This window comes from Sapajus apella, unplaced genomic scaffold (assembly GCF_009761245.1).
Source record: "Sapajus apella isolate SASKATOON/1434 unplaced genomic scaffold, GSC_monkey_1.0 scaffold49, whole genome shotgun sequence".
In the NCBI taxonomy this organism is placed as follows: domain Eukaryota; kingdom Metazoa; phylum Chordata; class Mammalia; order Primates; family Cebidae; genus Sapajus; species Sapajus apella.
The window spans coordinates 16,601,928-16,616,668 of NW_022436989.1; the positions used below are offsets into that span (position 1 = coordinate 16,601,928).

General features: G+C 47.6%; 1 protein-coding gene across 1 annotated transcript in view; it reads left to right on the forward strand.

Moving 5' to 3' along the window:
* The window catches only part of PGBD5 (piggyBac transposable element derived 5), a 97,997-nt gene that overhangs the window by 48,086 nt on the left and 35,170 nt on the right, over nt 1–14,741 (forward strand). The window contains exon 2 of the mRNA XM_032242361.1: nt 11,702–12,129. Coding sequence (XP_032098252.1) covers nt 11,702–12,129 — 428 coding nt within the window. The remainder of the gene's footprint in view (nt 1–11,701; nt 12,130–14,741) is intronic.

The window sequence follows — 14,741 nt, forward strand, 5'->3', positions numbered from 1 at the left end:
TTCTGGGCTTCCAAATGTGAGAACTCTGGAGCTTGGATAGAGCAGGTCAGGCGGGCTCAGGCCAGGAAGACAGGACTCCTCTGAGACAGGTGAGACAAGCCCCAGGTTTGATGGGAGGCAGGGAGCAGCCTCCTGCCAGATGGAGTCCTCTTCTTAGTGAAATGTGCTAATAAATTACACAGCACACCGGCTGTCTCAAGTATTCCCTTGGAACTGTGCCTGCATAGAAAGGAAGGACTCCACGCATCCCAGCTTGGACACCCTGTGACACTCTGCCCACGCTTGGCTCTCTCTGTTGCTCCCTGTCAAACAAAGAGGGTGTGGGATGACCATGAAAATAACAAGAGTAGGAATAGCTGCTGTTTCCCGAGCACGTGCTGACATGTGCTCACTCACTTAATCCTTACAGCTCTGCAGGGTAGGCGGACTGAGGCATCTCACACAGGATGCACAACCAACAAAGGGCAGATTGACACCCCGGCTGTTGGTGCCAGAATCCACTCTCAGCCACTCTAGCTGGTGTGGGAGGATGGAAGGATTAAAAAAAAAAACTCTGAGAGTGCTCCCGACAGCTGCTGACACTGGTGCGTGTCTGCGGGAGGGAAGAGAAAAGCTCTCTTCTTCTCTCTGCCAGTGACCTCCTGGATATTTTGCTCTTTCTTTTGAGGCTCTTCGTTTATTAATAAAAAGCCAAATAGATAGCTCAGATGGGCTTGTGGCTTTTAAAAGTCAAAATCTAACCTATCTATTTATTTTGCATATAAGGGCTTAGGAGGATGCTGGGTTATTTTCCTTTGTACATCTGAAGCATCCAGTGCAGAAGTTTCAACTTGCATTCTGGGTTTAGGGCCAACTCACAGCAAATTGGAAGATGAGAGTGCAGTGGAGGAGGGTGTGACTTCCTCGTATCTTTGGCATTTAGCTGCTGTCCCCCCCACCCACTGCCCTACACCCGCAGCTCATCTGTATACACGCCTCTCGAATCAGGGAACTTGCTTATGTTTTGCCAATAACTGCTTTTCCTTTCTGGAGACTTGATAGCCAATACCCTGTGTTACAAAGAGGAGCATTTATAACCGATGGAAAGGGCGAACAAGCATCTGACTACCATATTCACATTTGGGTGATTCTTTTTTTTTTTTTTTTTTAGCCTGATTAGAAATTCACCTCATGTTTAGAAATCCATCATTAGAAATTACAGATCTGTACTGCTTTCAGTCTTCACAAGTGTGGGTGCTTTTGCTTGTCTCCTCTTATTCCTCCTTGGAAACTTAGGTCAGAGGAAGAGGGAAATTCCAAAGAAGAAAGGGTCTGGCATCCATTGGAAATGTATGAAGAGATTTCACCCCCTGGGCTGGGCAGTGGGCTGCTTCCTGCTGAGGGCTGCCAGCTCAAGGAGGGCCACGGCCTGGACCCTTTGCCTGCTCTCTCCTCACAGACTCTGTGGCCTCCTAATTAAGAAATACAAAGCTTGTTTCAGGACTAAAAGTTGTTTAAGGAGTATAAGCTGATGCTGAGGCCGATCAGATGGAATACACAGAATATCAGCCATGAGAGGGATAGAAGCTTCCTGATCCTGCTCTCTGGTTTTGCAAATGAAACTGGCCTTTTATCTGGAAAAAAGGGTTAGAAGACTGTTGGGACCTCTAGCGCCTGTTTCTTTAAAATAGCACCTGTTCTTTTTCTACTCATAAATGCCATATATTTCATTATCTCAATTTCCAGAAATTATATTGAGAAAAGCATAAAGGACAAACTGGAGATCACCTATAATCCTACCGCAGGAAGGGGATCATGGCTGATGCTTAGCTTTAGATTCTTTCCGTCTTTCTGATTGCATACACGCTTTGTAAAAGTTCTAAGTAAGTTTGGATCATACTATTCATATTACTCTGTAATCTCGGTAAAGGTATCCTCTGAACATTTTTTTAATATTCTTAAATATCTCTCAAGAACATTCTGTTTAACTTAGAGAGAGTTCCATGTCATGGATGTTTCAGGCTTTTTTCTATTCATTCCCAATTTGGGGACATTTCATTTATTGGCACTGTTTTGCTATTATTAAAACTCACATGTAACCAGGCATAGACTGAGGCAGGAAGATTATTTGAGGCTGGGAATTAGATACCAGCCTGGGCAACATAGTGAGACGCCCACCTCTATGAAAAATTAAACTAAAAATTATCCGGGTGTGGTGTTGTGTGTTTGTAGTCCAGGCTACTCAGGAGGCTGAGGTGGGAAAATTGCTTGAGCCCAGGAGTTTAAGGCTGTAGTAGGCTATGAATGAGCCACCATATCCAGCCTGAGTGACAGAGCAAGACACTGAATCAAAAAAGAAAAAACCTCACATGTATCACTGATTATTTATTTTCGAATAACTTCAAAAAATATGAACGTTTTACAAAGTCGTATTTCACCTTAAAAATTGAGTACCTGTTTATATTTCCACGAACAGAAAGTATGTTTCTTGAGCTCTGAACAAGACTGGGGGCTGGTCTTTTAAGCATGCGCAAATGTTTGAGGAGAAACAATGCCTTCCTGGTTTGTCTTCCCCCGCTAAGCGTGGCAGCTCAGCTCCATGGCCCTTGGCACCTTGGTCCCCGTCACCCATGGCAGTCATTGCTCAGCAGTCACAGACCCCAGGCAGGGCTCCAGAACGCTCGTCAACAGCATACACAGGCAGCTATATTAGGGCTGACACAAGAGCCAAAACCTACTTGCCATCTCTGGATCAGGAATTGACACCTACTCCTTAGCGATGTGCAGAGTCCTGCTGTACTCATTCCTGAAGAGGTGAGTGTGTAAGATGCAGGAGACACAGGGGTTGTACCTGCACACAGTGGTTTTGGAAACACCCTGAGTGCTACTCCTGTGAGCACCTGAGCAAACACCGAAATCCGTAAATCGTAACCTTGCTCACTGGCATTGTCCATACCTAGCCGCGGCTCACCCTTCCACTGGAGTGATTTAGGAAGCCAGAGCCTTCGATATTCATGAAGCCTTATGAAAACTCCTTTGGGAAGGGACCTGAAGGCTTTATCCACTGATGCTTCATTCTTCATCAAGATCTTGGCAGAGCTGCAGAGTTAGAGTGGGAGGAGGCCATAGGAGGACCCGTCACAGAGGAAGGCTGGGCCAGGGGAAAGGTGGGAGGAAGAAAGTCACCTGCTGCAGGGCCCTGAAATGTCATTGCCCAGCACCTCGACACAGCAAGGATCTCTGAAGGGACTCACACATCATTTATACTGATCACCTTCTGTCGAGGAAGTGAGTCCAATGCACCATGAGGTGAATAGAGTGAATAACTTCCATCACTGTTTCCCTAACAGAGTCTGTTAGCAGAGATCTCTAAAGAAGCTGTGAAACAGGATTTATATAGAAGTGGGGCAGCCTTTCCCACTGCACCTGCATCAGCTGGAGGGTTTCCACTGGAGAGGAGTATTCTGTGTTGGCATTTACGTGGGGGTGCTCTCCAGGAGCGAGCTCTTTATCAGATCAGAGAGCATTCGTGGGATAATGGTGGGGAGGACGTTTATCTTGCCTGTTGCTAGGTATGGTTTCTAGTGTTCTGCATCTAACAGCTTTCACTTTTGATTTTTCACTCTAGATTGTTTGTCTCTTTGCATGAAGATCAAGAACGGTTGTGTTGTGCTTTGCAGTTGACCTGTCTAATGTGGGATTCCCTTTAACAGGAATAGAATACAGAAAAATTCAACAGCAATGAAACTGCTCTGTAAACTTGCTCGCAGTGCAGTCTGACCTGGGTAATTTGATTTGTTGGAAGGTGAAACCTGAGCTGCAGAGCACTCTGCTTTTTCAATCATAAACGCCTGCAGCTTATTCTTTTCTGGGCTGACAACATTAGAAATGCATTTGCCTTGTGTGTCATGGACAGTTCTCTTGGGCATTGCCTAGAAGACCTGCTTGCTATGACTTGCGCAGTATTGGAATGTTTAGATGATATGGGCCACTAAGTGTTGTTTGGGTAGGACTTCCGGTCCATGGGAATCTTTCATGTTCCCATCCTCTCCTCTTTCATTCCCAACTAGCCTCCTCATCCTCTTGGCTCAGGTAGCTTGCCCACAGGTGTTATTAGTGCTTAAGGTACTGCACTGAGGTGGTGAGCTTCCATAGAAGGGCAGCATCATGGGGGAAGGAAGCATGATCGAAACCCAGGCTCTGTCACCCGGTGGATGACGTTGAGTGATTTGTGCAAGCTTTGCCTGTTTCCTCACCTGCAGAATTTCTCTTGGAAATGTGGTGTTATTCCACATGAATCCTCAGTGGCATGGCAGCCCTAAATTAAGGTCAGTGTTCCCTTCCCATACGGAACACCTCAAAATTAGTACCTTGTAGAATTAAAGAATACACCTTGGAGGCTCCCTTCCAGAAGGAATAATCTGACTCTTGTGCAAGCTGAACAAGTCTGTTGGGAACAAAACAACAGCCTCTGGGTTTCTGCTCTTCTGGTTTTTTGGTTTTGTTTGTGTTTTTGAGATGGAGTCTCGCTCTGTCACCAGGCTGGAGTGCAGTGGTGCAATCTCAGCTCACTGCAGCCTCCGCCTCCTGGGTTCAAGTGATTCTCCTGCCTCAGCCTTCCAAGTAGCTGGGACTACAGGCGCCTGCCACCACACAGGCTATTTTTTTGTATTTTAGTAGAGACAGGGTTTCACCATGTTGGCCAGGATGGTCTCGATCTTCTGACCTTGTGATCGGCCCACCTTGGCCTCCCAAAGTGCTGGGATTATAGGCGTAAGCTACCGCGCCCAGCCTCTTCTGTTCTTTTAAGCAGTGAAATCCTTGTGTCCAGGAGCCAAATAGCAGTAACCTTTGTGTCTTCAATTCTTCTGAGAATAGGTGTTTCTTAATATCCCAGATTGAATTAGAACTCAAGTCCCAGCTGGCTGTCTTCCACTGGCCAGAAGCTGGCTCCTGGAACTGGCTCAGTGGCCTGGCCTATCTCAAGAAAGCTGCCCCTCCTGCCCAGCCACTGGGCCTCATCCGAGGGCACTTTGTCTCATTGCTGCTTTCCTCTTTGTGAGAACCCCATCCTGAAACTGCATAATTTAAAGCTGAGGAAAAAAAATAGAATGGCCATAAGATGGGCAATCAGAATAGCTTTTGTGTTTGAAAGCTAAGACTAGTTTTAAGTATGCACTGACAACTGTCTGGTCTTGTTCTCTTACAAACAGAAGTCTCAGCGAGCTTCGGTGAGTTTAGACAAATAACAACCAATCTCCCTTTTGAAGTGAGCAGGGACTGTGCCTCTGGAGAGGGTCTGTGAGTACCGCAGTCCTGTCCAGACTCAGAAAAGGAGGCCCCGAGGGCACACCAGGAAATGTGATTCAGCCAACCATGGTGTTTCGAGCGTCTACTCTGTCTGTGCCCGAGGGCTTATGTTTTATCTAATACATGGGACAGATCATGGACGGGCAGTGTTGAGAGGCATCTATGAATACCATAGGGGCGCTTGGCTTTCCATGTCATTTCCATAGCATTCTCCTTCAGTTCTTAGCCACATGCACTGGGGCTGTGAGGGCATTGGAACAGCACAGTCTCCTGATAAGACCACAGTGTGGTGGTCAGCGGCAGAGGTTCCAGAGCTGGATCATCTCAGCTAGTTCTAGTTCTACCACTTCCTAGTTCTGTGACCTTGTTAGAGGCTAAGGGTTAAGGCATATCCTTTAACCTCTCTGTGACTCAGTTTCCTCTTTGGATAAATGGGGGTTAAGAATAGTACAGATCTCATAGGCTTGTCATAGAGAATAAGTGAATCAAGTTCTCATCTGTAAAGCAGACAGAACGCAAGCCTGCACATAAACACATAGAAGCATATGCATGTATGTTACACAAAATACATACAGATGATTTGCTTCTATTTACTGAAAAATAAATAGGATGTTTCCCTTGGCAACACTTCTGGAACTCGGCTCTGGAAGCATGACCTTGAGAAAGGAGAGGGGACAGTGGGGCCTGGAGGGCAGAGTCCCCACAGCTCACAAACTGCAGTGCTGACCTTTCCCTTGTTTCCAGGGGGAAAATGAAGAGGATGGAGCCAATTGCCTGCAGGTCTCAATGGGACCAGCAGTGGCAGGGCAAAAGGCAGGTAGCGCCCAGCCCCATCTCGACTGCAGTGGCTGGAGGAGAACGCAGAGCATCTTTCCTGCTCCCCTGCAGCTCCATCCCGGTCCTTTCCCTCTGGTCTCCTTCTCCGTGTTATGTTCTGCATCTGCAGAGGCTTCCGTCTCTGTTGTCAGCCCAACTCTCCTTGTGAGATGAGGAAGCCGAGGCCTGTGCCTTTGTTACTTATTTGCCCCTGGGCGGACAGCTGCTGGGGCGCGTTATTTCTCTCCTTCCCATCATCCTTGTATCTGTGTCTCCATCCTAGCTACCCTTTTTCTTATCTCTTCCTTTTCTCTCATTCTCCTTTCTCTCTCCCATCCTGGTGTGGGCGGGTATGCAGGAAATTATAGGGATATAATTAGTAGCCAGGGAGAAAGCAACTCCAGCCTGCCTTCATTTTTTCTTGGACCAGTTGTGCTGAGATAGGATCAGCACTGTCTATCCATGGGATGCCATGAGTACCCCAGGGGTTGTGGAAACGGATCAGGACTCTGCCCATGGACCCTCCATACTGCCTCTAACCCCAGGTATACTGTGACACACCCCCTCCCTGTCCCCAGCACACACATAGACACTCAGAGTAAGCACAGAGGGCCAGATAGGGGACAAGAAGCAGCCAGGTGTGGGGTTAAGCAGAGCTGGGCTGCATAACTTCGGCAAGTGACTGGCATGCCTATAAAAGCAGGTAACAGATTGCACTGGTTGATTCCAGTCCTGTGCAGTGTGTTTCTCAGGGTGATGCACCAGCCAGGCACAGCAAGTTGCCCAGGCTGGGGAGGGGAGCCTGCGACCTGGCCCATGCCCCAGGTCTTGGAGGGGTGGCAGAGGACAGGCAGTGTCTCTGACTCCTGAGCCTGTCTTACAGGCATGGCTCCATGTGGATTTTGTTGGTGTCTTCATCATCGTCCTAACGTATGACCTTGACATTTCTCCCAAGGAGCTGCTTCTAAGCAGGATTCCCGTCCTGGGGTGGAAGTCTTCAGGTCTCTCCTCCACATCCACGGTCTGGGTTCACCTTGTGATGTGACACTTACCTTTTCATTTGGGTTGGAAAGAGCCAGACCCTTTGGGGCCCTGCAGTCTTCTGGCTTCACCCAAGACTCTCATTCTTTCTGGCCTGTGGCCAAGGCCTTCCAGAGGTCAAGACAGGGCCTGTGCCACTTCCTTTTTGTTTATTTGCTTCTTTGGGCTCCCAGTATTTTGTCAATGCAAAGACAGGGTTACAAAAAAGGTAGCACATTTTTTATGCCCAACCAATCTGTGTATCCCTGAGACTATGTGTTGAAGCTCACTTGTATATAAAAACAAAAGTCTACATTCCATGATCATGGGGATTGAGAGGCCTGGGCTAAGTGCACACCCTCCCTCTGCACGTGCACACTTACACACACGTCCCCGTGCCCTCATCAGGGTAGGACCTTCCTGAACCTCAGGCTGCCAGAAGGGGCTTCTCACCCTAGACCTGGCCCAGATGTGATGGACCCTATCCCTCTGTCGTTTTCTTCTCTCCCTCATCATTTTCTACCAAGCACCTTCATGCCTTTGACCTTCTCTGTGTGCTGCAGAGATGCTGCTGCCTACCCTCCAGCCCTGAAGAGTCATTATCCTCCCGCGTCATTTCATTTCCCCACTCATTCACTCATTCACTCACTCAGCAAGAAGTGCCCCATGGGCCAGACACTGATCTAAGCCCTGAAGATACAGCCAGGATCAGCACAGACAATGTGGACCTTACACACACTTTTTCTTTTAACCCCTCCCTGGGGATTCACCATAAATGACAAAATCCCTACTGACTTCCTCTAAAAATACTCAGAATTTCATGTTTCCACTTTAGCGATCAGACTCCTCGGTCTTGCCCTGCCAGGCCCCACACTCTTCCCTGTTGCTTTTGGGGTAAGGGCCACTTGGCCTCAGCAGCACATATTTCTAAGAATTTATTTTAGGCATGAAAAGAATCCCATGCCCACGTATATTTAAGTGGTCAGCTTTCAGCTTTTTTCCATCTCCCCAAACCTTTTCTCTCCTCCATCCTACTCCTCCCCCGCAGCCACCTCCTCACCCCCACCATCTGCGTGGTCAGACCCTGAGCACATCTGTGGAAATCAGAAGCAACTACAAAGTTAGAAAGACCCAGCCTTCTGGGGAGTTTGTTCCTGCCTATGTGGGGTGTAGTGTGGTGCGGGGAGGAGAACCCCTAGCTTCTTGGTGTGCCAGCTTGCGTGACCCTGAGCAAGGTCTCTTCCCCAAGCCTCTGCATTCACCTGCAGAGCAGGAGTCCAGTAGCCCTGTGCTTGGCTGTCGTGAGAATGAAACTGGACCCGAGGATGCTCTTTGTAGTGATTGATACAATGAAGAGCCTCCATGGGGTACGCCAGAGTGTTTCTCTTCTGTCAAGGACATTCTCAGAGTATAATGCTTGAAGCCTAGATAACTAAGTATGCTTTTTAAATTTTATTTTTTTTGAAGAGATGAGGTCTGTCTCTGTCGCCCAGGCTGGAGTGTAGTGACACAGTCTTGGTTCACTGCAGCCTCAACCTCCTGGGCTTGAACAATCCTCCCACCTCAGCCTCTTGAGTAGCTGAGACTACAGGCGTGTGCCGCAACACATATATTTTTTTTTTTTTTTGTAGAAGTGGGGATCTCACTATGTTGCCCAGGCTGGTCTCAAACTCCTGGGCTTGAGCAGCCCTCCTGCCTCTGACTCTCAAAGTGCTGGGATTATAGGCATGAGCTGCTGTGGCCGGCCAGCATCCTTTTTATTGCTCAGATTGCTCCCTATATGGCTGGTAACATGGTCCTTTTCTCCATTGCCTTTCATAGAGGAAGGACTAGGGTGGTCCCTGGAGGGCAGGGGGATGTGTGCCATGGTACATGATTTGGCAAGTTGGGGCCCCAAAAATGATTGGTGAAAGTGATGAATGTGGTGGCACTTCACTCTCCAGGCCTCTGTTTCTTCTGTAAAATGCAGACAGTTAGAGTCTTCCTTGGAAAGCCCTCGGCCTGGCTGTCAGTGAATTTCTGTTGATGATATCTCGATGAAAGTTTCCAGGCTTCAGGAACCTCCCTTAGGGCCAGGCACCAGGCAAGGTGTATTATTCACATGATCTCATTTATTTCACGCTGCATGACAACCTTTCAAAGTAGGTATTTCTGTGTCCATTTTTACAGGAAACTAGAGCTAGGAGGGATTAAGAAATTTCTCTAAGACTGTGCAGTTAGCTAGAAGTAAATTTAGTGTGTCAGCTCCCCAAATCCATCAATCTGATTCTAAAACTTGGGCTGTCTTGTGCACATTATCTCTCCAAATTTTTCTGCAGAAAACTTGTTTTTCAGAAACTCTGTAAATCAGTAGTAAAAGAAGGTTAGAGAGAGTGATGATTAAAATCTGAAGAATGAGAACAACTTTTATTAGAAATCGATATACAGGCTGGGCGTGGTGGCTCACGCCTGTAATCCTAGCAGTTCGGGAGGCTGAAGTGGGCTGGCCAATCACTTGAGGTCAGAAGTTTGAGACCAGCCTGGCCAGAGATAGGTGAAACCCTGTCTCTACTAAAAATACCAAAATTAGCCGGGCTTGGTGGCGGGTACCAGCAATCTCAGCTGCTTGGGAGGCTGAGGCAGGAGAATCTCTTGAACCTGGGAAGCAGAAGTTGCACTGAGCTGAGATTGTGCCACTGCACTCCAGCCTGGATGGCAGAGACTCCATCTAAAAGAAAAATCAATATACAGATGCAATAGAAGCAAATTTTGTCTCCTACAAATCTCTACATGTAGTTAGCCTACCTTAGGTTAGTACATAGAATTGTAAGCCATAGCTCTTTAAAAATATATATGTGTGTACACACACACACACACACACACACACACACATACACACAGGGTGAGCCATGCTTCACTTACATTCTGAGAAAGGCATCATTAGGTAATTTTGTTGTTGTGTAGACATCATGGAGTATATTATAGAAACCTACGTAGCATAGCCTCCTACACACCTAGGCTATATGGCATAGCCTGTTGCTCCTAGACTACAAACCTGTGCAGCATGTGACTGTACTGAATACAGCACAGTAGACAAGTGTGACATCATGAGTAATTGTGCGTCCAAACATACTAAACATGAAAAGGCACAGGAAGACTACAGTATTATATGAGGCCACCATCCTATATGCAGTTCATTGTTGACTGAAGCATCCTATAGTTAATGACTGTGTTGTGTGTGTATTCAAAGGGCTGCATTAGTCAAAAATTGTGAAGTTTTATCCTATTGGTGAAATCATCTAAATAAGCCCCCTCAGATTTAGTCCCTAGTCACTTTGAGGTTACTACATAGGGAATGCTTAATGCAAATTGCTTTTTCCTAGGTGAGATTTTTCAGTCCCCAGGTGGTGGAAGCGTTTTACTTACGAAACCAACTCAGGTTACCAGCAAACAAAGTCAGAAAGCCATAGCCTTGGCCCTGTGTTAGAAACTCTATCTGTCTTTGCATCTCCTCCCTCCCCTTATGTGGCCTTTTCTCTTCAGATCATTATTTACTGAATGTGCCAGGTTTTTAAGAACTTACATTCTGCCCCCCATTCCCAGAGAAAGGGTGGGGTCTTTAGGGGAGGGAGGAGCCCCTTATGTGTTGGAATGGTGGGAGACAGGAGGGGCTGTGCGCTGCTGCCAGGGCAGGGGTGGGGGGAGTGTTGGATTGCCTTTTGTTTTCAAATATATAACTATATATATATATAGTTATAAACATTTATACATTGATATATTTGTATGTAATATCTGTATTTATTTTTAAATGTATATGGGTATGCCTATATATGTATGTGTATATATGTACGTATGTGTATATATATGTCTGTATGTATATATATGTATTACATATGTGTGTATGTATATATGTATGTATGTGTGTATATACGTGTGTGCGCATGTATGTGTGTATATATATGTGTGTATACATATGTATGTGTATGTATGTATATGCATGCTTTCTTCCTTGTACAGAGAAATGCCCCAGACTGGCAGACGGTACATGTAATTTATATGTACAAATATGCATAGTTTAATTTAAAACTTATATATGGATGTATACATTTATATGATATGTATCCTTAAATATATACACTTATGTGTGTGTGTGTACATCTCTAGTTAAAACTTGGCTTGTGCCCCGAGTGTGTGAAACTCCCCAGACTGACACACTGTGCCACACTGGTTCTGGAGAGCTGGGATTCCACAAGACCACAGTCCCCAGTGCTGTCCTCTGGTCTAATGTGGAGATGCAGCCTGCCTTGCACTGGGGTGTCAGGGCCAGTCATTCCTGTGGTGTCTGGGAGGAGCTGTGCTCCCACACGGAGAGAACTGGAGAGCTGGCTGTTTTGGAGCAAAGGAGGATACAAAAGCTACGGGAGCGGGCACTGTCAGTTGGTTGCAGCAGCTTCTGGAAGGTTGGAAGGGAAGGGGGTAGCATTGGAGGCAGTGGGGGCACCAGGCAAGGACCCAGGGATTGGAAATGCAGCCGTTCTCATGGTGAGCCGGGGTGTGGTGGCCGCCCCAATGAGTGCTCCGCCTGTCTGGGTTTCAGGTCCCACCCGAAAGATGCCTCCCAGCGCCAGTGCCGTGGACTTCTTCCAGCTCTTTGTCCCGGACAACGTCCTCAAGAACATGGTGGTGCAGACAAACATGTACGCCAAGAAGTTCCAGGAGCGGTTTGGGAGCGACGGAGCCTGGGTGGAGGTGACGCTGACGGAGATGAAGGCGTTCCTGGGCTACATGATCTCCACCAGCATCTCCCACTGCGAGTCCGTCCTCAGCATCTGGAGCGGCGGCTTCTACAGCAACCGCAGCCTCGCCCTCGTCATGAGCCAGGCCCGCTTCGAGAAGATCCTCAAGTACTTCCACGTCGTGGCCTTCCGCTCCAGCCAGACCACCCACGGGCTCTACAAGGTCCAGCCCTTCCTCGACTCCCTGCAGAGCAGCTTCGACTCTGCCTTCAGGCCTTCCCAAACCCAGGTGAGGCCAGCTCGGGGCGAGGGGTGGGGGAGGAGCCCGGCCAGGTGTCCTCGCACTCTCGGCCTAGGCTTGTCTGGCGGCCAGGCTTTGGGATGCCCGTCCTGCCCTCTGAGTTCACTTCGAGGTCGCCTCCGCTATTCTTCCATTCCTTCAATCCACATAATCCCAATTAGATCGAGGGGGTAATAATACTGGCTCTAACCCACAGACAAGTCAGAATTCAGTCTTTTGTCCCAAGAGGCAGTTTTCCTTCTCTTTTCTCCCCATCCATCCTTTTCTTAAATTATTTCTTTCCAAATAGTGTTTTGCTCAGGCAAATATTAATTTTCTGGTCATATTCTCTGAGTATGAGCTCACCTGTTGGTGATGAAAGGAGGCTTAGAAGCCTTCTGGGTGGCGGAGGGAGTGAGCCTGGAATTGCAGCCATTCTTCGGATCCTCGGGGGTTACTTACGGCCACACAGAACACAGCTAGAGCTGTTGGGTAAGGGTTTGGCAGAGCTCCAGCCATCACTGGTCTGATTCCCTAATACCTTCCCCAACCAGTTCCCGGACGAGAAGGTTCTGCCTACTCAGCTCCTGAGCCCCTCCCTGCCTTCTGCTGGTATCCACTTGCATCTGGCCCTGGGAAGACAGAATTCTATAATCTTTCTCGAAATTTGCCTGTTGGTCTAGCAAATTAATGAAATGGCTAATTTCTTCTTCTTCTTCTTTTTTTTTTTTCTAGACAGAGTCTTGCTCTGTCACCCAGGCTAGAGTGCAGTGGCACGATCTCGGCTCACTCCAACCTCTGCCTCCTGGGTTCAAGCAGTTCTCCTGCCCCAGCCTCCCGAGTAACTGTGATTACAGGCCCCTGCCACTACACCTGGCTAATTTTTGTATTTTTAGTAGAGATGGGGTTTCACCAGGTTTGCCGGGCTGGCCTTGAACTCCTGACCTCATGATCTGCCCGCCTCAGCCTCCCAAAATGCTGGGATTATAGGCATGAGCCACAGCACCCAGCTGAGATGGCTAATTTCTAGAGATGTCTCTAACCTGAACCAGGAAGTTCTTGGCCCATGTGAGCCCCATTCGCTTTGTCTTGGTTTGTGTGGCAACAGCAGTTCAGTTCAATTTTATATATATGTTGAAAGACCCATTGCACATCTATCTGTCCTGTGATGCTTCTAAGGCTCTTCTAAATAAATCTCCAATTCGTATTGACATTCCCTCTAGGTCCTTTCTCTAACTCTCTATAGGATGCCTTCCCCCCAACACAGCTGAAAATCACAGGGCTTTTGTGGGGAAGGTAGTGTCCTATTTCATGTCTGCAGGAGCCTTACGTTCTCTGGATTTTTCTCCCCACTGTCTGGTGAACACGTCAGGCTCATTATGATTTCCCGGTGTTTGCAGCATGCCTTTTGGCCCCTGGAATTCTTTGCCTTCTTCTACTTTGCAAATGCATCCAGCCTCCAAGGCCAGTGTAAGGCCCGCAGTCCTTGTGGATTCCCTGTTAGCTGAATTCCCCCCACTACTGATGAGTTAGTCACATGCCACTGCGCCTCATCCTCCAGTGTGTCACTTACCTTCCTAACAAGAAGTGGAGACTTTCAGGGACATGAGCCCTGCCCTATGACAGGTCCTGTGGTACCAAGGACAGGTTCGAGCACTGTCATTTATTTCACTAAATACTTGCTTGGTTGAAAATGAAACAAATGAGAGACAGTTGCCTGGTTGCAAGGGAAAAATAAACAACGCATTCAGACCCTGCTGGAGGTCAAACATTTGGAGAGGTGCTGCAGAAGGCTCAAGAGGTATCTGCAATGTAAGGCCAGGGAAGTGCCCGGCCTCTCTGGCACACTAGATTTGTGGGTCACCTCTCTGCAGCCCCCAGGCACATGTGCCCTCAAGGGAAACCCGGCAGCGTTGCTGAGCCCAGCTGGGCGGGCAGTGGCTGGATCCTAGAGCCTTCAGAGGACTCCCAGAATCTAGCAGTAACCAAAGCAGCTGGTGTGTGTGTGTGTGTGTGTGTGTGTGTGTTTCTACACAAATACAAAATGGGGAGACACTGCATCTCCTCATAACTGGAGCCAGAATAATTAGAGAAATATTTTCTGGGAGGGATCATGCAAATCAATAAATGGATGTTTTGTCTTTCCCCTACCATACATACCACCCTCCACACCTCAAAACGAGCTCGTCTTGCACAGGAGGAGGCTCAGGAGATACAGTTGTGTAACAGAGAAGTGCTGACCAGTCTGCAGCCTGGAGGAGGAGAAAGTGGTTTTTCTGTCAGGCAAAGTTTTCGGAGCTTTGGGGAGCATGCTGTTATGTGCTGCATTTAGAAATGACACATTCATAATTCATTTAATGACGATAGAAAGGTAAAACGATCATGGAGGGTCAGAAATTCTTGCTGCCCGTTTTGCTTTGATGAGGCATATGATTAAATACAAATTTGCAGCAGATCATATGTTCAAGGCAAGTGGAACAGAGATGCACTTTCTTTCTGAAGAGAATGAGAGAGGGCAGTTTTCATTTACTGTGGCCTCAGAAGATGAAGAGTAGGATGCAGGTCTTCGGCAAGGATCACTGGGCAGGGAGAGGACAGACAGAAGGCTTCTTTATGCCATC